This window comes from Mustela nigripes, chromosome 9, assembly GCF_022355385.1.
Source record: "Mustela nigripes isolate SB6536 chromosome 9, MUSNIG.SB6536, whole genome shotgun sequence".
In the NCBI taxonomy this organism is placed as follows: domain Eukaryota; kingdom Metazoa; phylum Chordata; class Mammalia; order Carnivora; family Mustelidae; genus Mustela; species Mustela nigripes.
This window is the reverse complement of record NC_081565.1, coordinates 4,800,588-4,826,401: the sequence shown is the minus strand read 5'-3', so window position 1 is coordinate 4,826,401 and position 25,814 is coordinate 4,800,588. Positions and strand designations below refer to the sequence as shown.

The 25,814-nt window shown below is 59.5% G+C and overlaps 1 protein-coding gene and 1 long non-coding RNA gene across 2 annotated transcripts; one reads left to right on the top strand and one right to left on the bottom strand.

Annotated features, from left to right (window-relative positions):
* Positions 1 to 2,929: 2,929 nt before the first annotated feature.
* Positions 2,930 to 17,559, bottom strand: FAM78A (family with sequence similarity 78 member A). The gene is made up of 2 exons (XM_059410514.1): positions 16,593 to 17,559; positions 2,930 to 6,097 (listed from the first exon to the last, which is right to left on the bottom strand). The coding sequence occupies exons 1-2, from the start codon at positions 16,913 to 16,915 to the stop codon at positions 5,569 to 5,571; spliced, it is 852 nt and encodes a 283-aa protein (XP_059266497.1). The 5' UTR covers positions 16,916 to 17,559; the 3' UTR covers positions 2,930 to 5,568.
* LOC132024319 (uncharacterized) lies at positions 12,094 to 15,410 on the top strand. The gene is made up of 3 exons (XR_009406226.1): positions 12,094 to 12,856; positions 13,986 to 14,070; positions 14,501 to 15,410. It is a non-coding gene; the product is annotated as an uncharacterized LOC132024319 (long non-coding RNA).
* Positions 17,560 to 25,814: the final 8,255 nt, after the last annotated feature.

Genomic DNA, 25,814 nt, shown 5'->3' with positions numbered 1-25,814 from the left:
TCCAGTACGGTCGCCCTCGGGCAGCCCTGCGGGCAGGGTTCGCAGCTGCCTCGCATTGCTGGATGGGAGGTTGAGCGAGGTGTGCGTGTCCTGGCTTGTCGATCAGGAAACGCAGGCATGTGAGGTCAGGCAACCAGCCGACCTCACTCAGCAAGACAAGTGGCAGCCAGGAATAGCGCAGGGTTTCTAACTGCGTCTCACTTGCTGCAAATACCCAGCGCCGCCGCCCATCATCTGTCTGATTAAAAAGGGACCGTAAACTATGAAGCAGGACAGCGGCCCTTAAAGCTAAATTGGGCTCAGGCCGGTGCAGGAATGAATCCGGTCTCTGCCTTCCATTCTGCACAGAGCAGAGCAAAAGGCTCTTCCTGGGCCCATGTCGGTGGCGCAGGTTGGCCTCTCTGGACACGGGCACAGAGACGGAGCTCACTCGCTCAGATGGGTTTTCCTGCATTTAATAGTTTTCATCTTCCTGTGTCAGCCCTAGGCTAGGGGCCTTCCGCGTGGCAGTCCCAGAGGAGCGGAGACGGGCAGGCTGGTAGATGCGGAGTGTGGAGGGGGGTGGCTGGTGTAGCCAAAAGGCAGTGACCCAGCAAGGTCAAAGATGGCTGTTTGAAACCCGCCCAGTTCTGCAACCTCCCAGCTGAATGACCTCTAGCCTGTCCCGCGGCCCCTTCTAAGGGCCAGTTTCCTCATCTATGAAAGTTCCCGTTTTATTGTCATATGCACTCAGTGGGGGCAGGAAGGGCCCTCGAGACCTGGAGCGGGCTCTGCGTATGTGTCTTTGCCAGACTTGGTTATGGGGTAAGGGTTTGGGGTGGGTTCATTTGGATGCTGTGTGTGCACAGTAACCTGTTCCTACGTCCAATATTTGCCCTAATCCAAAGCCCGGACCCCAGCCAGGTGGGAAGCCCTGTCTTTGGGCCCCGCCGGGCAGGACAGATGATGACCAAGAGAGAAATCAAGCAGGAGCTAAAAAAGCACCTGGGGGGCCGATAGAAATGTCCCCAGACCTGCGAGTACCTCCAGCCATGGCCTCTGTGCGGTTCCCACCAAGCGATCTCCCAGCAGGTGGGGTTTCCTCTGTGGCCTTAAGACCTCACCGACAGGGAGCCCAAGTCCAGAGGTTGGACTGTCACCAGAAGTGACCAGAGGTGACAGGCAGGCTGTGTGCAGGGTCATGGCATGCCTGCTTCTCTCCAGCTTTGTGGGGCAGACGGGCCTGGCCCAGCCCCGACAGCCGGCTCTCCCAGGCCCTGCTCCGGCAGGGGACCTTGCGACAGCTGGCTCGAGTCTGGTGTCTGTGTCTCATCCCAGTCTGGGACTTCTAAATTTAACCTGCTATCAGCTTGAGAAGCGGGAGGGCTTCCACTGTGACTAAATGCCACTTGGAATCCTCTTCACTCAGGGCCACCCTCCTGGCACCTTCCCCTCCGGAACATTCCCCCCACTCCCAGCGCGCACCGCCGGCTGCACGTCCTTGGTGGCATATCGGCCCAAAGGCTCCGATGCCTGAGCAACTCTGGCTTTATCCTGGTGTGCTCCAGCTCAACTTTCTCCCGCCACTGGCCAGGCCCACAGCCCTGTTGTCCACGCGTGCACGTGGACACACACACACACACACACCTCATGCGCTCTCACAGGCAGAGCTCGGGAGCTGACACCACAGCTGAAACCACGACAGTGAGCTGTACCACCCATAAGCCATCTGGGTGGAGGGCGGCCAGCGGAGCCTGTTATGCAATTTCCTGCTTTGGTGTCTCAGACCCAGGAGACAGGATGCAGAGTGCCGTTGGGTTGTTGCAATGTGGAAAACCCAGAGAAGAAACCAAATCCCCAATGCCCACTGCAAATGGGGGCCCCTTGTCTTCCGCGGCGATGCCAGGCGGCCACCAGCAACCGTGGAAGATGAGCCCATGGCCTGCAGCCGACCAGGCAGCCCCTCCCCAAAGGGAATGAGCTGGACTCACTGTGGGCCTCAGGGAACTGACTGCTACACAGAACCTTCCAGTGTTGGGGTGGGGGAGGCATTTCCTGCCCGGGGAGCCCAGAATGGACCGAGCCAAAGGCACACGGCCTTCTTAGTAGTCGTTGAGCTCCAAACGTATGCTCCGTAGCAACACGCCAGGACAGAGGGTATGTAGTGGTGAGGGTCTGGGCTCCAGGGCCAGGATTCAAACTGATCACAGGGTCTGATCGACTCTGCCTCTCCCCAGATGCAGGACCTTAAGAAGCTTCTTGACTTCTGCTGTCCCTCAGTTTCCTCATCTGTGAAATGGGGACCCTGAGAACACACGGGTTGTTCACACTTGGAAACCAAGCAGAACAGCGTGTGTTCACCGTGTCAGCTAAGAGGCAGCGACTTGGGGAATCCCCACTGTCCATACAGCGTAAACGGGGCTCAGAGGGGCTCAGCGTCTTACCCGACTCATGCACGTTGCCTTGACTCCATGGCCCACCTCCCACCTCCCGTCCTTCCATAAGAAAGTTCTCATTAGAGGAAAGTGTTTCCTACGAGGGCGCTAATTCCACGCCACCCACTTTTGTCAGCCCCTGGCCGAGGGCAGGGCACCGGGCCATGTTCTAGACTGACACCGTCCTACAGCCGTTTCCCCGTGTGAAGACAGGTTCGTGGCCCCATGGCCAACGGAACGCTAACTCCCCCTTGTCACATGGGTTTCTCCTGTTTGCCAAAAGTCCAAGCTGCCCCCAAGTCTGGCCTCCAGCTCAAGCCTGCCGTCCCTCCTCCGACCAGGGCACTAGCCAGGGGCACTCTTGGCAGGGACTTGAGGTCTCAGGGCCGCGGACGGCAGAGGGTGCGTGAACAAAGCCACCCCCCTCCAAGTACGCTCGCTCCCTTGGCCAGAACACAGGGCCACCAAGCCACACATGCGCCACCACTTCAGAAACACCTTAGAAACATCCAGAGCCTAGGCAGGCCTACTTTAAAATTACATTTTATTTCTCTTTGTGAATATTTGTTGTTTCTTTTTTAAAAAGGTTTTACATGTTCTTCAAGAGTCTCGTGGCTCCTGGTAAGTGCATTGGTTTGTTTTCACAGTACTCTCCACGGCCGCAGACGGTCCTTATTGCTGGGGGAGTGTGTCCACGCCAGGGGAGGGGGACACCACAGGGACTGGGGACCCAGAGGAGAAGCCTGGGGTCTGTGCTCCTGACAGGGAGGAGGCCCAGGGACCAGACCCAAGGTCCTTGGCCGGACCTTTGGCCTCTCCAGGGTCTTTCCAGCCCCGTCTTCAGAAAGGCCAGGAAGGACAGATTGGGGTGCCGGAGGGGTAGGGTGAATCAAGGAGCAAGGCGAGCGGGGGCCCAGGCATGCGGTAGGCCCAGGGAGGCAGCCAGAGCAGCTTTGCCCCCTCCCCGTGGGCACAGCCGTGGTCCCGGGCAGGAGAGCTTGCTCACACGCAGCAGGTAGGTCTCGGGGGCGGGGGGGGACTCTGCCCCCGACAGCTCAGGACCACTCCTACTGTCCTCTCCTGCACCCGCTCCTCGCACAGTGAGACGACCCAGCCCAGCACCCGAACCCCAGCCTCCTGACCCCTCGCCCAGGGCCCTTCCTCCTTTTTTTTTAGTGCAAGAAAGACCTGAGTGCAGGGAAGGGCCGCTCCCTTAGGAGGCCAGGTCCTGTCCACGGCAGCGGGACGCCGTCAGCCTGACCCCCACCGGCCCTTCCCCAGAGGTAGAGCTGGGACCCATCGTCCCCCTCACTCGAGGCTGTGGCCTCTCTGGGTGACAGGGTCTCCGTACACACCAAGGGGAACAGACAGTTTCCAGGGGCAAGGCCCTGCACCTGACAAAGGGGTTCCCCAAGCAGCACGCTGGCGCCACATGCCTGCTTCGGGTCCAGCTGTCCCAGGATAGCCGTGGGCCTGCTGTCAGGAGCGGCGCGTGGGAGACACGCGGGACATTGAGCACCCCCGGAGTAAGTACAAGAGCAAGGTGCCCCGCAGCCTCCCACGCTGTCCCCGGGACTCCTAACAAGTGGCTCATCTGCAGCAGAAATGAATTATTTTTCTTTTCTGACGGTTTTCTGTGCTTGGGTCATACTAGTTTGAGTGCAGAGCCGGGTGCAGTAGCTGTGGGGGTTGGCAAGCTTGAAGGGGGGGGGGGTCCCCCGCAGCTCCTACAAGCAGCCTCCAAGGCAGACATTACCAAGAAAGCTTGGGGTCACTCAGGACCATCCTCGGACCCTGGAGGGCCCTGGACCTGAGGGACGGTGGCCCTCCAGACTGACCTCACTGTCCCAACCAGCCTCCAGAGCGGCCCCAATGCCTGTCAACCATGGCCCCATGTCACCCCCGTCAACCTAAGGCCCTGGTTTTCTTCCTTGAGGATAAGCAGCAGGGGGCAACCGCCTGATGGCCTCCCCGGCCTCCCCAGAACCAAGACCACCTATCCTTGGGTGCCGCCCCTGGGCAGCTTCCCCCCACCTCCAGTCCAACACTGGCACCCAGAGCCCACCTGCAGCTTCTCCCAAAGCGCCTGGGAGGGGCACCCCTGAGAAGGAGCCAGGAGGGAAGCTGCCTGCCTCGCTTATCTTCGAACTAAATCTGGCTCAAGGTGGCGGGTCCTCCAGGCGTCTGGGGCCAGCGGGGACAGAAAAGGCAAAGCAGCACAACACTTAGATGTGCCTGCGGAGCTGGGGGGTGCTGAGATGGCAGAGCCCAGGGCTCAACCCTCCCTCTCTCCGCCCAGATCCGCCCCAGGCAAGTTAAGGCTGCCGGAAGAGGGGAGCACGCGGCCCCAGCAGACCCCGCCCGTGGGGGGAGCGCAGGGACCTTCTCCCAGGGGTGGGGACGGGGCTTGCCACCCGAGCCTGAGAGAAGGGGCTCCTTAGGTGGTCGGTCTGGCTTCTGGTTGCGTTTCTGCTGGAAGGAAAGAATGGGCAGCTGGTTTGAGGTCTAAGTCTGTCCCCCGCCCCTCTGTCAAGACAGCCCGACAAGGGCCCGGGAGGCTCTCTCTCCTCCCTGCCCTGCCCCCTCCCTCGCCTCTAGCAGAAGATGAGCCGTCAGTAGAAGAGAGATCCTGCTTTCTTTGTCTGGTTTGGGCTTTTTCCTTGAAATTCAGCTTAAGGCAAAAGTTTGGCAAAGCAAGTCTACGTAAGGCCGCGTCACGGAGGACGACGTGGGGAGCTGCCATAGGGGCCACCGCTCACAGACCAGCAGGAGCCGCCAGTCAGGGCCGTGACCAGCTCCACCGTCTCCTGCCCCTGAACCTCGTAAAAGAGGTGTTTAAAAAAAAGAAGAAGAAGAAGAACTGAAAAAGCAGTTGTTTCGGGAGTCTCGCAAGTGAATGACTGAAACTGCCAGGAAAGGAGACCCAAGGTGAAGGGGGGGGACGTGGGGTTGGGTGTCCCAGCCGGGCCTCCCCCTCCCCGAGAGGAAGCAGGTGCCAGGAAGGCTGGGGGAGCCATCCTGGGGCATGTGCACAGTGAGATCCGCCCGCTCGAGAAGGTAGAGTGGTTGCATTTTGCTGAATGACTGCAGAGTCCGTGGGTGTGCTTGGAGCGGGGTTATTATTTGCGTCTGGCCTCGCGGGGCGCCCTGGCTGTTACCGGTGCTTGGGTGGGATCACCACCAGCGGCTGCCCGTACTTGGGCCGCCACATGAGGACCTGAGCGTCGTTGGCATTGGGCTTGACCAGGGCGCTGGGCGGTATCGGCTCGTTCTTGCTCAGGATTTTGGGCTGGTCCTGGGCGATGGGCTCCCGCAGCCTGGCGCGCTGGCCCAGGGGCCGGTTGGGGTTCACCTCGATGCTCAGCTGCATGCGCCAGTGCAGCGTCTGTAAGATGATCATGTCATTGGTCGAGGTGTTGGTGGCCACCAGCCACGTGGTGAAGCTCTGGTCCCGGTAGATGTTGGTCAGCTTGGCCACGTTGCTCTCACTGACAGGCACGGCCCACGTGACGCTGGGATAGAAGTTGTCGTTCATGCTGATGATGAACTTGGAGTCTCTCTTGGTGGGGCCCACGATGGTGCACGTCTCCGTGGTGTTGCCGTACCAAGGGTAGTTCACCCCGTCTGAGTCACTGATGGCCTCGATCTTGCCCTCCTGGAGGTCCGGGAGCTCCCAGCTGGACCTGAGGACAGGAAGGCCAGTTCACTCAATCAGCCACGCACGAGGCTGCGTCCCCCCGCCCCCTGGGGTGGGGGCACAGGGACAGGCGATGCACAGACATCCACCATCAACATCTGGGCTCCCCCAGACACAGCCCGCTTCAAAGCCACATCCTGTTCTCCTGCATCCTCTCCAACTAGTCATCATAATGTTGCTGTAATACCCCTCAGACAGAAGAGGACACCAGCCTGTTTCCCATGTGGCTGGGGGCACAGTGGCACCCGGGGAGCCCCTACCTTGGACACTCATCAACAATCGTGTCCATCCCGCCAGACAGATAAAGACAGCGAAGCCAGGGCCAGGGGGCTTTTTCCCCGGCAGTGGGGCCTGGGACCCAGGCAGCCTGACTTCATCCAGTGCCGTTTTCACCTGAGCACCTGTAATACCGAAGCTCAGGACCCTCCGCCCCCAGATTTCTGCACAACGGGGTAAGCCAGCAGCGCCCCCCCGGGATACAGTACTTGATACGGTACAAAATGCACTCCCGTTCACAGCAGGATCATTCGCTGTGGCCAAAAGATGAGAGACCCACGTGTCCCTCGGCAGGAGAATCGATAAACAAAATGGGGTCCATCCACATGCTGGACTATTACTCAGCCCTAAAAAGGAAGTGTTGCAACATAGATAAACCCTGAAGACATCATCCTGGGTAAACTGAGTCAGACACAAACCGGTAAATACTATATGATTCCACGTGTAGGAGGCCCCTAGTGTGGTCAAATTCATAGAAACAGAAAGCAGAACAGCGATTGCCAGAGGGAGGGGCAGGGAGTCAGCGTTTCACGGACACAGCGTTCCAGGCAGAGAAGACGGAAAAGTTCTGGAAACAGACGCACAACGATGTGGATGTGCCTAATGCCACTGAACTCAAAAACGGGGGAAATGGCCGATATCGTTAGGTGTGGCTTCTCGTTATAAAGAGAAGCCCTCCTCTACCCAAACGTGTCATTTAATGTCAGCCGTTAGCAAATTTGGGGCCACTCCGGGAGGGATGAATAGGAATGCGATGTTGCTAATTTTCCTGTTTACTTCCCTTCTGTTTTGAGTTTATTCCACTGAAAAAGTCACAAATTAGGGTAACACCTGCCTACTAGGCCACCTCCTGCCTGGGGCCCTGAGCTCATCAAAGTCCCAGGGAACTAGGGCAGCAGCTCAGACGACCTCCCATTTCTGAGGTCCCCATCAGTCCCCAAGAGCCACCAGGCCACAGCAGCCGCGGGTGGGTGGTAGCAGGCCTGGGGCTACCAGCTCCCCTCTTAGGTGGGTACCGTGGGCCAGAGAAGGAGTTTACGGTCCTTGTCCTGGATTTCTCAGAAGCCCGTGCCTTTGCCCCACGTGTGCTCAGGTGCCCGGAAGGCACCCATTCTGTCCTCTCACGGTGGCTCTACCAGCTTGCAAAAGGGTTGTTTTCAAAGGTAGAAAATAGGGCAGCTGCTTGGTTCAGACAGTACAGCATCTGACTCTTGACCTCAGCTTAGGTCTTGATCTCAGGGTCCTAAGTTCAAGCCTCAAGTTGGGCTCTATGTGGGGCCTACTTGATCATAATCAATCATAATCATAATTAAAAAGGAGAGAGTAAATTTGCAAAAGGATCTTTTCTCTTCCATGGTCCCCTTTCACTGCCCAAGAGCTGGCTTGTTTCGAGGGAGGGGGACTCGGCAGCAGAATGGCCCCTTCGCCCAGCCTCAGATTTGCTTCCCCCTCCCACCCCCAGATGCCCGCCGTGGCTCAGTCACGGGCAGGTGACAGTCCTCGTGAGCTGACAGACAGCCGTGTCTCATGTGAGCTATTACTCAGAACCAAGTCCTGGGGCATCTGCCTTCAAATCATCAGAGGCCAGCACGGACTGCCCGGGGTCCCGGTCCCCGCCCCTCCCCCTCGCCAGGTGGTGGAAGGGAACTTCCGGGAGACGCAGACCAGCCTGGACCCAGCCTCAGTCCAGCCACCAGCTCTGATTGGTACAAATCTCCGATCATCCGTTTTCCCATCAGTCAACTGTGGATAATCCTCCCCACCTTGCAAGATTTTTTTTGATTCTTAAGCGAGTCACTCTACAGGGCAGTACATGGAAGCTCCTGGAAGCCATGTGCAGGAGGCGTTCAGAGGTGTGCGGCCCTGACTGACCTGAAGCTCTCTGACCCCAGTTACAGTTTGGGGATGACACATTCTCCGAAGGGAACGAACTCCATGCAGTCACTGTCTCCTCTGAGATTCCGTTTGCTCTGGAATGACCTTGGACTTCGTGGCAGACCCTCAGCTCTTTCCTCCACGGCACGGAGGGGCAGGCTGGGACCCCAGCCCTGCACATGCTGAACCTCTTCCTTTCTGCACAGCAGAGATGCCGTAGGGAGGCCACTGCAAGGGGCAAGCCGGCCTCCCAGGACCGCTCGAGCACACAAGTGCCTGGCCAGTGGGTCGACTGGGAGTAGAGACATCTTGTGGACAGGCCCGTGTCGATTGGGAGTAGAGACATCTTGTGGACAGGCCCGTGTCCACGTTCGCACACGAGCAGAAGACACTGGTCTCCCTTGTGTCTACCCCCTTGATCAGTTCACTGGCTTCTGCTGGTCTTCAGGGCATGACCAGCCAGAGAACGTGTGGGACCCAGTACAAGCAAAACTCAAGATCTCCTGTTCAAAAATGGAAGAATTTCAACATGGCATCAGCAGAGCACTGAACCGTGCGCGGGGCATTCCAGATCATGGGCCCAGGGCAGCCATGCAGTCTGCACACCAGGAAACTGCCCTGGTGCCACCTGTCACATACCTGCCCTCGTCCTCGTAAGTGTGTGAATCCAAAGGACAGCAGGCTAGTCCAGGCTTGAAGCTGGACTTTGGAACCCTCTGGGATCCCCTCAAATCACATCTGAATCAGACTCCTCAGCTTCCTTCACGCCCCATCCATCAATTCACCAAACGTTTGCAGAGCACCCATTATCAGTGTTTGCAGAGCACCTGCCACTGGAGGGCCCCACATCCTCTGGCCACCTGGCACCATCCTTGACTCTCCCTCTCACCTCTGAACGTCCCCCTTCCTTTTGCCTTCACGCTGGCCAGGACCTCCGCCTAGGTCTCCCAGCCTCTACTCCTGCCTCCTACAGTATTCCCCAGGAGCCTACGTGATCTTCTAAAAACATAAATCTGCTCACACCATCCCTGCCTGCAACCCTGATAAACCTGCCATGACTCCTCATGGCCCTTAAAGCCGATGTAGTCAAAGCTCAGGACCCCTCCCGGTGGAGTGCACGCACATCCACGCCCTCCCCAGGCTCCAGAACCAACCCCCAGGCGCTCCTGCTTGTGCACTGTCTCACCCAGAGCAGGTGCCCCTGAAACAACCCCTCCCAGCACAGGCCATGCCGGCAACAGCGGTCATGTTCCCCACGCCTGTCCCCCGTGTATACAGGTCAATGCAGTGCTTCTCCTCAACTACCCTGGGGCCAAGACCAGGGGCACTTGATGGAAGAGGCTTGGAGACAGGAGACCCCTCGCTCAAGGTGACGCAACCACAGGGCCACCAGGCCGGGACCCACAGCTGCAGTGAGCTGGTCCCCAGCAGCTGCCAACAGACCCTCACTCAACACGTGCACATGCACAGAGCCCTGCCCGGCGTGCGCACACACACACGCGCTCTGAGCACCATGACTGCCGGAGAACATGAGTCTGACGGGTCATAGAAAAGCCTTCCGTGGGGGCGCCTGCATGGCTCCATCCGGTAAGTATCTGACTCTGGGATTCGGCTCAGGTCATGATCGCAGGGTCCTGGCATGGAGCCCCGCGTCAGGTTCTGCACTCAGCAGGGAGCCCCTCTCTCTCCCTCTGCCCCTCCCCATCCGTCATGTGTGCATTCTCTCTCCAATAAGTAAATCTTAAAAAAAAAAAAAAAAGAAAAGAAAAGCCTTCCCTAGAGCCGGGGGTGGGTGCTGTGCTGAGGGGCAGGGGTGGGGGCTGGGGAGCATCACCCTGGACTGGCCCAAGGCAAAGGCCTCTCAGTGGAGGGTGAAGGCACCCAGGGATGCCCAGGGCAGCATCTTGGGAGGGAAGGGGAGACCTGAGCCTTGTGTGACCTTGGAAGACAGCAGCACACCGCTCCCCGTGGCTCTAGGAACAGCCCTGGTCCGTGCCAGGTAGGGGCGGTGAGCCTGGGCCCAGCAGGGCTGGCCCCTCGTGCCCTGGGGCTCCCCACCTCTCCCAGGGCTCCCGCCGCATTTTGAGTTCTGGACCCCAGAGCCAGACTGGACTGGCTCAGCCCTGAGCGTCAGAGCCGAGTTTCCAAACTCCACATCTCTGTTCATCTCGATCCTGTCCACGAATCTCCTATATTATTATTCACTCAAATTTTTTCCTTAAAATCCATCATTTTTTAAAAACTACATTGAGTTTTTCCTAAGAAACACACCAAAATAACATGTTGGGTAGGCTAGATATATTTTTTTTCCCTGATATACATTAAAATAACTATGTTGCTTTACATCCAAGTTATACTTAGGCTTAACCGAGTTCACTTAAATATTATTTCACATCCCACAACTGATGTCCGGCCGACACTCTGAGAGCCTCGTTTACAAACAAGGATTTGAGGCTTGAGGGCAAGAGGGCTGTCTGCACCAAGGCTTTTCTGCCCACGCTGGTCTCCGGGCCTCAGATGGGTCACACGGGCTCTCAGGCCTTATCTTCCCCCACTCCCAGTCTTACACATTTCACAGTTCCGTACCATTTGCAAAGAGTTCAAATTCTGTAAAAGTTTGCAACCAGGAGCCCAGTTTCCTGACTTCTGCCCCACGAGGACCCCCACAGGGCTGGCCCCTTCCCTCCAAGCGCCTGCTCTCCAACAAAGGGTCTGGAGGAGTCCCCCCTTCCTGCCTGCTCCTAGGGTTTCCCCCAAACAAAAACCCCACTCCTCCTGGGGCCCAGCCCCCCTCTGTGTCCAGGCCATAGCCCGGGTCCCCCAGAAAGGACCAACAGTGCCTGTCTGATTTGAGTTCTTAGTTACAAAAGCTGTGCTCTATTTTTTTTTTTTTAAGATTTTATTTATTTATTTGAGAGCGAGAGAGAGCACCAGCAGGGCAGAGGGGGAGAGAGAAGCAGATTCCCCACTGAGCAGGGCCTGACATCCGAGACCATGACCTGAGCTGAAGGCAGACGCTTGACTGACTGAGCCACCCAGGTGCCCCAAAAGCGGTGCTTTTCTTAAAAAAAAAAAAAAAAAAAAGTCAAAAAGAGTATGAAGTAAGAAACCAACGCCGCGTCTCCCATGCCTCCCCCCACCTCCCTGAGGTTACTCCCCACATTACACTTGGGTAAACACCCTTCTAGACCTTTCTCTGGACAGACACGCAGCACACATCGCCACTCACAGTGTTTTCTTTTTAACAAAGTGGGGCTGGCTCCTGCCCTGCGTATTTTACAACTTCTGTAAGAAAACGCCCCACGAGGACCGTTTCCCCCGTGGCGACACCCCCGGCCTGGCCTCCTGGGCAGTACCCGCGTTGGCAGACCACGCTCGCCCTCCCCACCGACGGCCACCGGAGCCGCTCCTGGCACTTTGTGGGCGTTTTCAACCTCGTATACATCCTTACGCCCTGGCTCTTCCGTTCATCGTTTGGCAATTTTTTTTTTTTTTTTTTTTTTAGGTCAGGAGATTTTTTTTTTTTTTGTCCGCCTACTATATGTCAGGCACCGGGCCAGGTGCTCCAAGTCTCTGTAAGACCAATTCCACGAGCAGAACTGCATGAAGGACGCGTATATTTGAAATTGTCAGAGATCCAGCCAAACCCACCTTCCAGAAGCTGCCGACCTCGTGCCCCTCCAACAGCGAGTGAGGCCGTCCACTTGCCACCACCCCCACCCCGCCCCCACCACCGACCCCAACACGGGGCATTAGGGATCAGTTTCGTTTCTACCTGGATCTGATCAGCAAACAACCAAGGATCTCCGGATTTAATTTGTTATTTCCCCGATCACTGTGGCAGCTGGGTCCCCCCGTGCACGTCTCCGGGGGCAGCCGGCTTTTGTTTTCGGGACTCGGAAGGGGAGGGTTGGAGCCGTCGCTTGGCTAGGACCGGTCCACGGGGAGCTCTCTTTGGGCCAGGCAGCCCCCCCCCCCCCCGGCCACCGCCACTTCCTCCCACCCCAAAGCCTGGAAACAAGGACTTCCCTCTCCCACCCGAGCCGCCCTCGCCTCCGCCAGGGCCCGGCAGATGGGGGAGGCCACCTTCCGGTCCCAGAGAGGAAGCTTCGTCCTCGATTGTTCTGTGCGGGGCCCGCGGCTGCAGGAAGAGGCCACGTGGTCCCCCACTGGAGCAGAGCAAGCCCCCTTGTGTCAAAGGCGGTTTCCTCATCCTAAAACGAGGACCCCAAGAGGTCCTGGGGAGAAAAGAGAGGAAGGGGAGCCGGGACGGGTGTGCACATGGCCCAGCTCCAGCGTCCCCCCTCCGCCTGAAGCCTCAGTCCCCAGCCCCGCCACCCCTGCCCGGCCCCTTCCCACCAGCCTCCCGCAGCCCTGACGGCAGGTGCCATCGCATGCTCTGGCTGGAAAGACCCCCCAACCCCCGCCAGCAGGTCTCCTCACTCGAGGCTCCCACGCTGTAAGCGGGTCTGCGAAACCCAGCCCAGAAGAGAGCACAGCTCTACGAGAGCCATCTTTCTGCGGACGCGGCCAGGGACCGCAGGATCACCAGTGAACTCGTAGCAGCTCCGCCACGGACAGGGCCACTGATCAGGTACGTGGAATGCACCAGGCACTGTGCTGAGCTCCTACGGCGCATCTCCTCCCAACACCCGGCGAGGGAAGGACCCTTCTCCCCATCTCAAAGAGGGGGACAGAGAGGCTCAGAAAGGTTAAGAGACCGGCCCCAAGTTCGCAGCTGGGCTAGGGCGTGGGCAGGGAGCACTGGCCGCCCACAGAGACCCTCTCTCTTGAGCTCTTCCTCCCCTAGCCCCCAACCAGCCCTGGGCCTCAGCCACGCCCCAGCTTCCCTGGGGGCCCCCGGGGAGGGCAAGCTGGGGACAACATAAAGCGTCTCCCACACAGGCTAGAAATTGTGACTTGTCACGTCGAAGGCTGTGCTGGCTGACAGGTGGCGGTTGAGGAATCGTGGAGGAGGGGGCTGTGGAGGCAGGTGTCTCCAACAGTTTGGGGGAGGTGGCTTTTAAAGCAGTGTGGGTGGGTCGAAAACCATATAGAACCCTGCGAAGCTGGCACGGAGAGACGCTGCCGTCCGTAGGAGTCGGTGTTCGACTGAGGCGTTCCAATTCAAACGGTTCAAACCCGGGTGTCATTCTAAAAAGTTCTCCCGGATTAGAGATTAATTTTAAGCAGTGATAACGTGCAGGGGTATTCTGGGTTTTGCTTAAGTATTTGGAATTAATATTTTGGATTCAAGCCCGTTTGTAAAGGGACAGAAGCCCTACCCTTGACCTTTGCCGCTGGGCTGCTCTGACCCCAGGCCACGAAGGCCCAGAGTGTGGGTTTCATTTGAAGTATTCACTTGTGAGGGTCTCGGCCAGTGGTTCTCGGTCAGGGGTGACTCTGCACCCCTCCCAGGGACATCGGGCAAGGTCCACAGACAGCTTGATCGTCCGGCGGGGGCGGAATTCTCTGGCACCAAGTAGGCAGAGTCTAGGGAAGCATCCCACGCCCCACAGTGCACAGGACGGGGGCAGCTGTGGCCCGCCCGTGTCTCTGCACAGTCCCTCCTGACCACCCCTCGCTTTCTGCATTGTCACGGGGCTCAAAAAGACGAAAAAGCATCCTTTGGGGTTGGAGAGATCGCACCTAAAATGCTTCCGTTTGCACTGGAGAAGGAGCAGACACTGGGCTCTCTCTAAATGAGGCCTTCTCATTTCCAGAGCGCCCGGGTCGAATACAGAGCTCTGCCCACGGATCAGAGGAGCCCCGCGCTCGGTCATTCCACTTTTTAATACGATTCGGCCGGTGAGTCCTAAGTGGGGCTGCTTCCAACTCAGCGTCACAGCCACAGGGCGGTCACCTAGACCTGTCCTCTCTCGGGGCCCTCAGAGCCGCCTGCGGGGACTTCTTTCCCTATCCCAACAGCTGACACACAGCACCAGGGGACCAGCCAGGGCCCAGAGCCAGGGTGGTCGGCTGTTCTGGCCCTGGGCCTGAGCGCAGGAGGGGTTGCGGCACACAGGCTCTGCCTTCTCTGTGGGGCTGGTCGTGCCCCAGCTGGGAGTTCAGGCCCAGGGAGGATGGGTGCAGGGGACACAGGCCCCCTCCATCCTGTAAGAGGTGCCCCAGGGAGGGGAGGATACTAAGGGAAACAAGTGGAGAGCGAGGAAAACGGCCTTCAACCTCTGAAAACGCAAATCATCCGTGACTTGCACTATTTTTAAATTTTTAAAAGTCAGGGAGTGGGCGCTGTGTAAAAGACGGAGACCTGGGCTCAGGAGAAACTTCGGGACCGCGGGAAGTCTGCATCACTCTGAATTCTGCAGCCTCGGCCGCGGTTCTCCGCGGGCGCAGCCCCGCAGCGGAGAGGATGGTCACGGTAACAATGTCAAAGACAACAACCCTGGGCCTGGCACCGTGCCGACCGCTCGACAAACGTCACCTCCCGTGATTCTCGCAGTAAGCTGCGGGGCAAGGACTGTGACCCGCCCGGTTTGCAGACAAGGAAACCGAGGGCCAGAGTGGCTCAGATCACAGCCTGGAAAGTGCAGAGCCTGGACTCCCGCCCAGGCCCGCTCGACCGCAGCTAGGTGTGCACCGGGCGCTTCTAACCAGGAAGCAAGGACTGGCACGGAAAGGTTAAGTCAGCTCGGGTCTCCGGCCTCAGGCCTGCCTCCAGCAATAGTGCCTAGAAGGACGAGGAGCCACCAGAGGGAGGCTTCCAGGCCTTGCGCACACACCGGGAGGCGGACCCCAGCCAGGCCGGCCCCTCCCCGCAGCACACCGTGGTGTCGGCCTCAACTCAGCGCCCCGGTCCTCCCGCAAGTCCTCCCTCCTGGCACTCTCACCTTCCCACGTTCCGCGAGTCCCTCTGCCTTCCCCTCCACTTCCAAGGAAGAAGACAGGCTTTCCCTAAAACCCCTAGAAAAACCTGTGTCTTGTCCGTCCTCCCAGACCCTTTACAAAGTCCCAGAAGACTTCCGGTTTAAGGCTTCCTAGGAGAGTCCACACCGAGGAGCTAAGAATGTTTCCCTCCTTGCCGTGGGAAGTCAGCGCCCTGCCTTGGTTAACAGCCACTTTTGAGAATCAAAAGGCTTCGGGTGTAGACATCAGTTTGACGGAGGAACGTGCCCCCCCCCCCCCCCCTTGGGGGGGCCCCGGCCCCCCCCCCCCCCCACCCTTTGCCACCTTCCTCCTGTCTCCCTTCCAACTTCAGGGATGCCCCGGGAGTTGTTCAGTGGAAAAGCGACAAGATCCGGGGTCCCACCACCCTCCATCCCCTCCTCACCCCCTCTAATTTTGGCGGGGGGTTGTGTGCCAGGATGTCCTGAAATCAGCAAAAAGGTCCAACCCCCAGGGACCCCCCTGCTCCGCTCCTCCCTGGCAGAACTGGGAAGCAGGGTGCGCGGGGTGGCAGGCTGCCCTCAGGGCCTGCCTAGCTCCCTCTGAGGGACCTCGTGCTCCGAAAGAGCTATTTTCACCGCCGTATCTCAGGGCGGCCCTGAAAGCTGAGTTGGTTTCCTTTCTACTGGTACTCTTTCCAGAATGGGGATGACCATCTCTGCGGCCAGAGAACAGAGCAGAAAAGTAGACCCAGGTTCCGCGTGGCCCGCACCAAGACGTGCATTGTCCTGGGAACATTCTGGAGACCAAGCTGGAGAGAAGCAGCCAATGTTAGGGCCCCTCTGGAGCCTTCGGGACACTGACAGGGGATGTCTACATACAGCGGCCTTCTGCCTCGAGGAGAGAAACACGCTACTCCATGAAGCAAACTAGGTTTCTAAAACTAGCCATCCTCTCCAACAAAACACCGTAGGAACTGCAAAGCCTTCCCCCAGGCCCTCACGCACCTCTGAAAACACTGCAGAGACAAGTTCAAGCCCAGCACAAAGCTCGATACAAATAACCACGGAGGCATCCAAGGGCCCCATTCCCCTCCAGAGTATGGGCCACAGGTGCCTCCCAAGGAGGCCTGAGCCGGGGGGGTGGGGGGCGGCAAGCCTCAGCCTTTCTCATGGCGCCGGGACAGCACGCTTGTCAGATTTGCCAAAGAGACGCCTGGTGGAATGCGCCTCTACAAATGGGCCTCTTACAGGCAACGACACAGGAACCCCAGGGGCCGGTGACACAGGGAGGAAAGGTCCCAGAGCCATGACCCCAACCCAAATCGACAGGCAAGCCGTTGAGAGCACCAGGCCAAGAGGGAGGACTCAGAGGCCGCTTCTGTACCTGCCTGAAGCTTCCCCTCTGGCCCCAGCTCCCACCCCAGACCCCCAAGCTCCCCAGCCTGAGCCGCACCCCCAGCACCCGCCCCGGGCCGTACTCACATGCCCTGCTCCCCGTACTGGTTGTAGAACTCCATGTGGCTGCACGCCTGAATCCAGCCCACGATCCAGGTCTCTTTCTTGGGGATGGGCGGCATGACCACCTGGGCTGAGGCACGGAAGTGGGGTGTCCGGTAGCGGAGCACCACGCTGGAGGACTCGTCGATGCTGGTGGGGATGGGGTCGATCGAGGCTTTCACATCGATCACGGTGATACCTTCCCGGAAGACTCTGGCTTTGCCCCCGATGCTCTGAATACAGCCCATGGCACACAGTACCGCTCGGATCTCCAGGGAGGGCCAGCAGTCCCAGAGGAAACTGGGCATTGAAAGGATGGAGGCGGCCCGACCCAGTGCAGACGGTACTGCTCTCCGACCTCAAATCTCAAGACCGATATCCATAGGATAGAAAATTCACTGAGTACAGGGTCTTTGCATATCACTCTCTCCGGCCCGTTTATAAATAAGGATTTTGCTGCATTTCAAGAGCCCTGGGTTCTCTCTTCTGCTAGCAGTGGACAAAAATCACCGATATTCTTTGGGTTAAAAAAAGGAAAGTTTGGAGGCTAATGGACAATCATGTTGTTCAGACATGCAGCCCTTCCGTGCCTCACACGCGGGGAACGCAGCTCCGAGACGCTCCTGAAGTCTTGGGGCGAAGAAGGCGGAGGCCGGCAGACACATCAAAGAGGAAGGCTCGTCCCCTGCGCGGTGCGGCCCCGCTCGCTGCAGAAGTCCGGCTTCCTGCCCTTCTGCCTTCCGCACGCGCTCGCGCGGGCCACACGCACCGGCCGCTCGCCCAACGGGGCCGGATCAATGGAAGAGCAGTTTCTGTTCGAGCGCGGAGGCCGGGGCGCCCTCGGGGGCGAGCGCCGACCCGCGGCTTCCAGGAGGCGAGCGCCGGGCTCCGGCCGCCCGCGGGGTCCCCGAGGAGCGCGGCGCGGGTCCCGGTCGGCGCCCACTCGCGGGCGCGGGCCGACGCCCCCACGCGGGCGCGCCGCGTCCCCCCGCCGCCGCCGCCGCCCGCCGCCGCGCGGGGCTCCGGGGCTGCGCTCGGGCCGCCGCCTGGCTCGCCGCGGCCCCCGAGGACCTGGTGGGGGGGTGGAGGAGACAGGACGTCAGGGCCCGCCTCAAAGTTGAGCCGAACTTTGCTGCGGGGGGCGCGCGAGGCGGCGACGCGTGTGCGCGGGGCGCGGGCTGCGGCGCTGACGGCGCAGCTCTGGGCGGTCTCCCCGGAGGCGGCGCCCCCCCTCCCTGCCCGCCCCGTCAGTGGCGGCTGCACGACCGCGCGCACCAGCGAATAATCGCCGCCCGTGACATCTCCGCTGACACCCTCCCGGCCCGCGGGTGGCGTGGGGTGGCGGGGGAGGGCGACCGGCCGGCACCGCAGTGGGCCGCGTGGACTCGCCGGCCCTGGCACTGCCCCCGGCGCCCGAGCCCCTTCCCCTGCCGGGTCCCTCCGGCCCCCGGGGAGGCGCGCAGTGTCACTCCGCAGGCCGGTGTGATCGTGCGTGCGCCCCTTCCCTAACCGGGATCCCCCGACCCCGGAGGGCGCAGTGCCCCAGCCTCGCCGCGTCAGTCGCCTCCGTCCCCACCCTCGCCAGCCCCGAGCGGCCCTAGGCCCCCCGCGCGTCGGGCGCGCTCGCCGCCGCCGGGGAACTTTGGCGCGCACGCCCCCACCCGGGCGGCGCCACCGACTCACCTGCCCCTCCGGCCGCTCCGCGTGCCCCGGACGCCGCCCTCCGGACGCCCCTGACCCCCGCCGCGGGTACGTCCTCGGGGCGTTCCCCCCTCCCCCGGGCAGTGTCCTTTGGCTCTACTGGGGTCCGGGGCGGCCGTGGGCGCCCCCGGCCCCCGCCGCCTCCTAGCTCGGGGCTGCGCGGGGCGGGGAGGGGTGGCCGGGGGCGGAGGGGTGAGGCTCGGGGCTCTCTCGCCCCCACCCCGTGCGTCCGCTTTATTTTATGATCATTGTGAGCGCGCTGTCGCCGCTCATACCCGCCACCGCGCCGCAGCCGCCTGGCGCGCCCCGCGCTGCCTCGCTCTGCTGCAGCATCGGAAAGGCAACCAGGTCAAACTTTGCAGAAACTCAGCCCCTGCGCCGACCTGGCCCCGCGTCCGCCGCAGCCGCGGCCGGAGCGCAGCGCACGCACGGACCGCCGCCCGCTCGCCGGCCCCGCGGGGATGCAGGTCCGCAGGCGGCGGCGGGCGGGCGCCGCCTCCTCCTCGCCGCCCGCCCAGCTCTCCACCCTCGCTCCCCGCACACAGCCCGCCCTCCCCCTGCTAACCCTCTCCCCGGCTCCCCTCCCCTCTCTCTCCTCCTGCAGCTTGTGGGGAGCTAAGCCTCTCCTTGCAGAAACGACATTTCCTTTCTGGCTAGCCCCAGGAATTCTGGGTAGTGTAGTTCGGCTTCTGTCGGGTCCAGGTGGGCTCCTCTGCCCTTGGAGCTGGGCAGCCTCCCTGGGGAGGAGGGTTGCAGCTCGTGGTATTCCTGGCCATGGTGGGGCCATGGCTGGGTGGGAACAGTACAGGGACCCTGGGAGGCCCCAGGGCTGGGAAGCTTAGGGGAGAAGTCCGGGGACAGGATTCCTAGGACCGAGCCTCTTGGCGCTCAGACAGGTGGTCAGGCCCGTTGGGCCCCTGCTGGGATAAAGTGCTTCATCATTTCCTCTGCCCTCAGCCACCCCTGGGGAGGGAGGTCTATTATGGGTGCTTCACAGAGCAGGAATTCAAAGCTGGGAGACCCCAGAGACTTGCCCGAGGCCCCACCCCAGCAGGTGTCCCAGCTGATACTGGGACCCCAGCCATCTGAGTGCCCAGGTTCAAGGGGGGGTTGACCCTGGAGAGTCCCGTGAACCTCTCTGAGCTGCTGCAAACCACCAGCCCCACCCCCACCTTGCAGTTTACTCCCCCAGGGAAAGGCCAGGTGGTTTGTGACATCAGAAAACCTGGCAGCCACTTAGAGCCGCACTCTGCCCCTGCCCTGCCCCCATGACTCTGACTTCCAAAGGTACCCACAGCCCACTGGGGAAGCAGGCCCTTCCGGCCAGTGTCCCGTTAGAACATTTTGAGTGCCCGTGAGGGCAGGAGCTGGAGAGGGAGGGTTCCGGCCCCTCTGAGGTCTCTTCTTTGAGGGATAATCAGCCGGGTAGAGGGACCATCGCATGCCAATGCCAGCTTAGGCCACAGGTGCCTTATTTCTAGTCCTGCACACTGAGAAGAAGGGAAGGTGGCCCTCATGACCTGTTTCCTGCTACAGAGGAGCAGCCCAGACAGCACAGGTCTCCCAAAGACCCCGTGTAAATGTCCAGTTTGATGAAGAAGACTTCCCTGGCCCCATAACCCAAGGTGGCCTCTCCCTGCTGTGACATCATGGCTCCCCCAAAGCATTCTGCTCTTCTGGAACTCACCAGGGCCTGCGACACCACCTTTGCCCTCAGATAACTGTTATAATGTTCAGTTTCTATATAGGTAAGATGTTAACGTGTGGGGATGTCTGTCTCATCTCCCAACCCCCATCACCCCCAGTGCCTGGAACAGAGCAACCCCCACCGGCCAGGGTGTTCCCTGAAGTCACAGATGCCATCCTGGCGACAAGGACACGGTCGCTTGCTCTGTGAACTCATGCCAGGCTGCACATTTTTCTCATTTGATGTGAAAAGGACAGAGGCCAGAGCCTTAACCTTGTCACTGAATAGCCACACCCCTAGAGATGGTGCTGCCTGAATGACCCCTGACACCTGAAGGTGGGCTATACAGACAGACCCAGGGATCTGGGGACAGGACCTTTTCAGAGTCTGGATCCCCAGCCACATCTGGCCAAAGCCCTCTCTCCGTTCCTTCCTCCAGGGGCGCTGCCCTTGCTAGCTGCGGCCAACCCCTCTGAATGGGATGGAACTGTCCCCTAGTAACCCCTGTCCCTAGTGAGTCCCACTGGAAAGGGTGCTCAGGTGCCCCCAGGGTGAGGACTCTTGCAAAACAGAAGCCCCCTCCCACTTAACCTCAGCCCCGTAGATGCCTCCCTGCACGGCATACCCCGTGCAGTACCTTGTCCTGGGCTAGTTGAAGGCCAGTTTTGTGGACGGAGGGCTATGGCGGTGTCCGTGGGCCTGGTCACAGGCTCTGAGCTGAAGAGTGCTCCCCACAGGCCAGCCCTGACCAAGAGAGGGTCTCCGTAGCCTGGGCTCTTGCACGCGCCCTGTCCCAGTCCTGCTGGGCCAGTCAAGGCTCTGGCTGCTTCCCCAGCTCTTGGGCCCTGTTGGTCCTTCTACCTCCCAGCTCAGTCTTCCTCCCGCTCAGCATTTTCTGGAGCTCCGTGGGTGTCGGGCACAGGCCTACAGCTGCCTCAGCATCTGGGGAAGGCCCAGGATCCGTCCACACATGTATGAAGCGCAGAAGAGGACATCTGGTGGTAACACGCCCAACAGCATAGGGACACTCATAGTGTCCCCCGCAGACCTTTCCCCCTCCCCCAGATCTCAGTCTCCCTAGAACCCTCGGGAAAGTCACCAATGAATGAGAAAGAGGAGAGACTGGACAGCCCTAACCCCAGCCAAGAGATGAACTCCCCAGTGTGGCAACTTGGGGACTCAAAGTATGCTCAGTGGGAGGACAGCGTACCCTCCATTCTGGCCACATTGGCCCAGAGAGGTCACGGAGAACCATCCGTACAACAAAGCCGGGATCAGAACCACATGGCCCAGCCTGGCTGATTTTCACACGCAGCTCAAACAAGCTGAGAGTCCTTCAAGGTCTGCGGAGAGAGCTGGAGGCAGCTTCTCACCGAGCACCCCTGTAAGCCGTCGTACAGTTCCCCTCCAGGCCCACCACGGTCAGCCCACCAGCTGGCTTCACCGCGCCATTCTGTAGCCAAGACACTGAGGCCCGGGGAGGGTGGAGGTGTGGATTGCCCCCAGCAGCCCGGCTCTAAGACCCGGAGGCTGGCGATTCAAGGGAACAGGAGCTGTCCCTGGCATCCCGGATGTTGTCGGGACCTCGTTTTCATGGCCTTCGGAGCTGGTCTCCAGGCTCCCTCTCCCTCATCAGCCAACCTGCATCTCAAGGCCGACACTGGTCCTTCAAGAGATCATGGCCTCCAAGGGTGCGGTCATCATAGGACTAGAAAGACATTTCCCAGGAAGGAAAAGCTCTTGTTCTGCAGATGGAAATGTTAATGTTGGAATTCTGTTGCCCTGGGAAACAAGGTTCTCTCCTTAACTGTTTGGGACCAGACTGGAAGCCAGTGGTAAGTCTTGGAATGTCCACTCAGGAAACAGTGGGCAGGACCGAAAGCCATCGGGAGGCCAGGAGGTGGAGCCCACTGCAGGGCCCACCTGACATCACTGATGCGCCCCATCTCTGCGGGGAGCAGGAATGGGATCTCAGAGAGGGCCGATCCACGGCCTCCCCTACAGATGGGGAACACGGGCCCCGCGAGGCCATCCAGAGAGGGCCCCCTCGTTAGAACCTAGGGCATTCTCTGTGAAGAGACAGTGACGTGGGGTGGGAAACGTCTGGGAGGCATAAGACCAACTGCTTTGGGGGGCTGCAGGTCTGGAAGCAAAGGCCTTTCTGGCCACAAATTCAGAACCATATTGCTTCCAAGGTACGTCAGGCTCGGGACTTCTCAGCTGGACCCTCCGCCATCTGCACATGCCTGCCTTCACCAGTATCGACTGGACTCCTGCCTTCACCAGTATCGACTGGACCCCTGTGCTTGGCTGGGCGTTCAGGGGTTGCTGGGGACACGGGCAGGGCCAGGACAGACAGCAGGCGTGGTCCCCACGGCACTTAGGTCCCATGGGTCAGAGAGATGCCAGGGTAAATCCAGGAATGATGGATGGAGGTATGAATTAACATGAATAATATATAAATACAAATTCATACTTGAAATGTTTACGAGTGAGTATCGATTGCTATAAGTGAGATATATCGAGTGAATTGTTTTGATTTGTGGGTGTCCGGTGTTGAGCTTGGGGCAGGGAGAGTGAAGAAAGCACTTCCAGGAGGGGGAAGCAGGGGTGCGATGGTGTGTGTAGTAAGCGTGGTAGGGGAGGTTAGAGTGTGTGAGTGTACGTGTGAGCGTGATGGTGTGGGTGTGTGTATGTGGGACAGTTGTGTGTGTGTGTGTGATGAACGTTAAGTGCTGTGTGGTGTGGGTCTGGAGCAAGCGTGTGTTCACGTATGACAGTGTGTGCGCCTTGTGTGAGGGTATGTCTGTAGGAGCATGTGGGTGTCGGAGCGTGCTGGTCCCCATGTGTGTCCCTGGGCCTGTGCGTGTGTCTATGAGCTTGGGTCTTGTGTCCTCTGTCCCCCAGGATTTGCGGATGCGCGCGTGCTGGTGAGTGGAGCTGAGCATATTTTTGAACGTGAGTGTATGTAAGAGTGCGTGTGTGTGCAGGGCGGGGTGTGGAATGTTCTTTCGGGGGGGGGGGCGGTAACCTGCGGGATGGAGATTCCACTGGCCACAGGGAGGTCACCGGAGGGTGGCTGGGGCTGCTTCTCCCAGCCTGGCTCCCAGGGAGGCCGCCCTCTGGGGGTCCCGGGTAGGGACTCTCCTCGCCGCCGCCGCTCTGGTCCGGCCTCCCCAGCGGAGCCTTCAGAGCCACAGTTCTGGCACCAAAAGGGGCCTGCCCTCCCGCACAATCGCGCCCCAGCTGGGGAGCGGCGGCTCCGCGGCGCCCCAAGGTCAGGGAGCGGCCGGAGCGCGCACAGACCCCGGGCCCCGCACCCGGCAGTGCGCCGTCGCGCCCCACGGCCTCTGCGGGCGTGGGGGTCCCAGGTGCGGGTGCCGCTCCGCGGGTCCCCGCGCCCCCTGCCCTGCCGCCCGGAGGCGTCGGCGGCGGGCGGGGTGCGGCCGGGATCGGTGCGGCACTGGGAGTTCTCCAAGGTGCTAAAATAAACCCGCGAAGGATCAGGTTTCCGACCGAAATAACCCGGGACCGGCCTTGGAAATGCGAACTGCGAAAGCGATCCGGGGAGGGGGAGGCGGTGGTGAAAAACGCTGTTCCAGGGCTGCCTCCCCCTCCGGGCAAGGGCCCCGCCTCTGCCCCTCCCTCCTGTCCCCTCTGGCTGTGCGAGGCGTCCCTCCTGCCGGGCGGGGTGGACCTTCTCCCCCCGCCCCTCCCCCGCGCCCCCCGCCCCAGTCCTCTCCCCCTTCCCTCCTGGGGTCGTCACCCCAAATAACCCGCCTCCTTTGGTCATCTGTCTTTGATGGTGAGGCTTGTGGTACATTAGAGTCCGGCCTGCGGAAACACGGAGTCATGGCCTCCTACTGTGCGCCAGGCCTGTCTGGGCCCCCTGGGCACATACCTGACCACATAGAGGACAGTCCCTGCCCCCTGGGCTGACACTGCTGGGAGAAAAGGAGCCATAAACACACAGAGTAAGTGTTATGGCCACGGGCAGAGGAGAAGAGCAGCGGAGGGTAAGGGGTCCTGGGGTGCCCTCTGGCTGACTGGATGACCCAGATAGAACCCCTTCACCTCTGAGTTTTGATGTTCCCATTGGGTGAGGACGACTCAAAGCCCGTCAAGTTACTGTGACAGTTCGGGGACACACTTGGCTTGAGTAGGCACAGAGCAAGTATTAGGTGCCAGCTAATATTACCCACGCTGCGTCGTCGTAAACAGTAGTAGCAGATCTCTCTCAAACATTTCAACACAACAGGTCGCAGGTGTCTAGGCCCCACAGTCCGAGTCTGAGTCCTGCAGTGCCCCTTCCCCGCTGTGGGCCCTGGCAAGTCACTTCGGCCTCTCAGCACAGGACAGGGCTAGAACAGGAAGGTTGTGTGCACCACGGGTCAGGTAGGGTAGTGGCTCCAGGCAGGTCGGTAGTCTGCAGGCTTGGCACCTCCGCGGGTCACCTTTGCGCTTCCTACTGGTCCTTGCCTGAGGCCTGGTGCCTGGCAGTCCTCCAGAAGTGTTCCAAGAGTAGACGAGTGCATCAGTGAGTGCCAAGCCCTCGGGGAATGGAGAAGCTGGGGGACCCCTGGCCGGAAGGAGAGCCTGCAGCCTTGGAGTTGCGGGGACCAGACATCCCTGACCTTCACCGGCTCTGTGGCCTCACAGGTGATGCCGCCACCCTAGCTGCCCTTCCTCATCTCTAACATGGGAAGAGAGTGCTTGGACTTTCCCTGTTGCCCTGTCGATGCCTGGAAGCATCTATAATCCATGTTTTCCCGGGTCTGGGCACTGCAGTACATCACTCAGGCCGGCCCATCAGACCCACACGGATGCAGCTGAGCCCATGCGGTCTTTCGCACTCGCCGCCTGAACCACATGTTGGCAGTTCACTTCAATGCGTGCGGTGTGTGTGTGTGTGTGTGTGTGTGTGTGTGTAAGGGAGGCCGCGGCGGAATAGATGTGTATGGTCATGACATGGAAACAGGCTACATGTCCAACAGTAAGAGGTTCCTCACAGAAGGTATGGCCCATCCACACGCCGAAATGCCAAGCAGCCTTTGGAAAATGGCAGGTTGTCATGGAAACATGGCCACGTTTATATTACGTGAAAACATATAGGTTGTTTTTTTAAAGGGCATATACTTCAGCTCAGGTCATGATCCCAGCATCCTGGGATCGAGTCCCACATCGGGCTCCTTGCTCAGCAGGGAGCCTGCTTCTCCCTCTGTCTCTGCCTGTCTTTCTGTCTGCCTGTGCTTGCTCTCTCTCCCTCTCTCTCTCTGATAAATAAATTAAAAAAAAAAAAAAAAAGGGACGTCTGGGTGGCTCAGTTGGTTAAAGGGCATATAAAAAAAATAAAAAATAAAAAAAAGGGGATATAAAACAACCATGTTTTATATGTGCATTTGTGTACATAATGATACAGTTTGTTTGATGTATATTCTTGCTGAGAAATATATATATTCTGGCTGATTATTAAAGTAATACTTGGTTTTGTGAAATAGTACAATAATTGGAAATGAGACAAGTGAGAATCCTTTGTAACCTGATGACCGTCATGTTAACAGTGGTGGTCTCCAGGCAGCAGGATTGTACCTATATCATCTGTGGTTATTTATTTATTTTTTTTTTTTTAAAGATTTTATTTATTTATTTGACAGAGAGAAATCACAAGTAGTCGGAGAGGCAGGCAGAGAGAGAGAGAGGGAAGCAGGCTCCCTGCTGAGCAGAGAGCCCAATGCGGGACTCGATCCCAGGACCCTGAGATCACGACCTGAGCCGAAGGCAGCGGCTTAACCCACTGAGCCACCCAGGCGCCCCAGGGT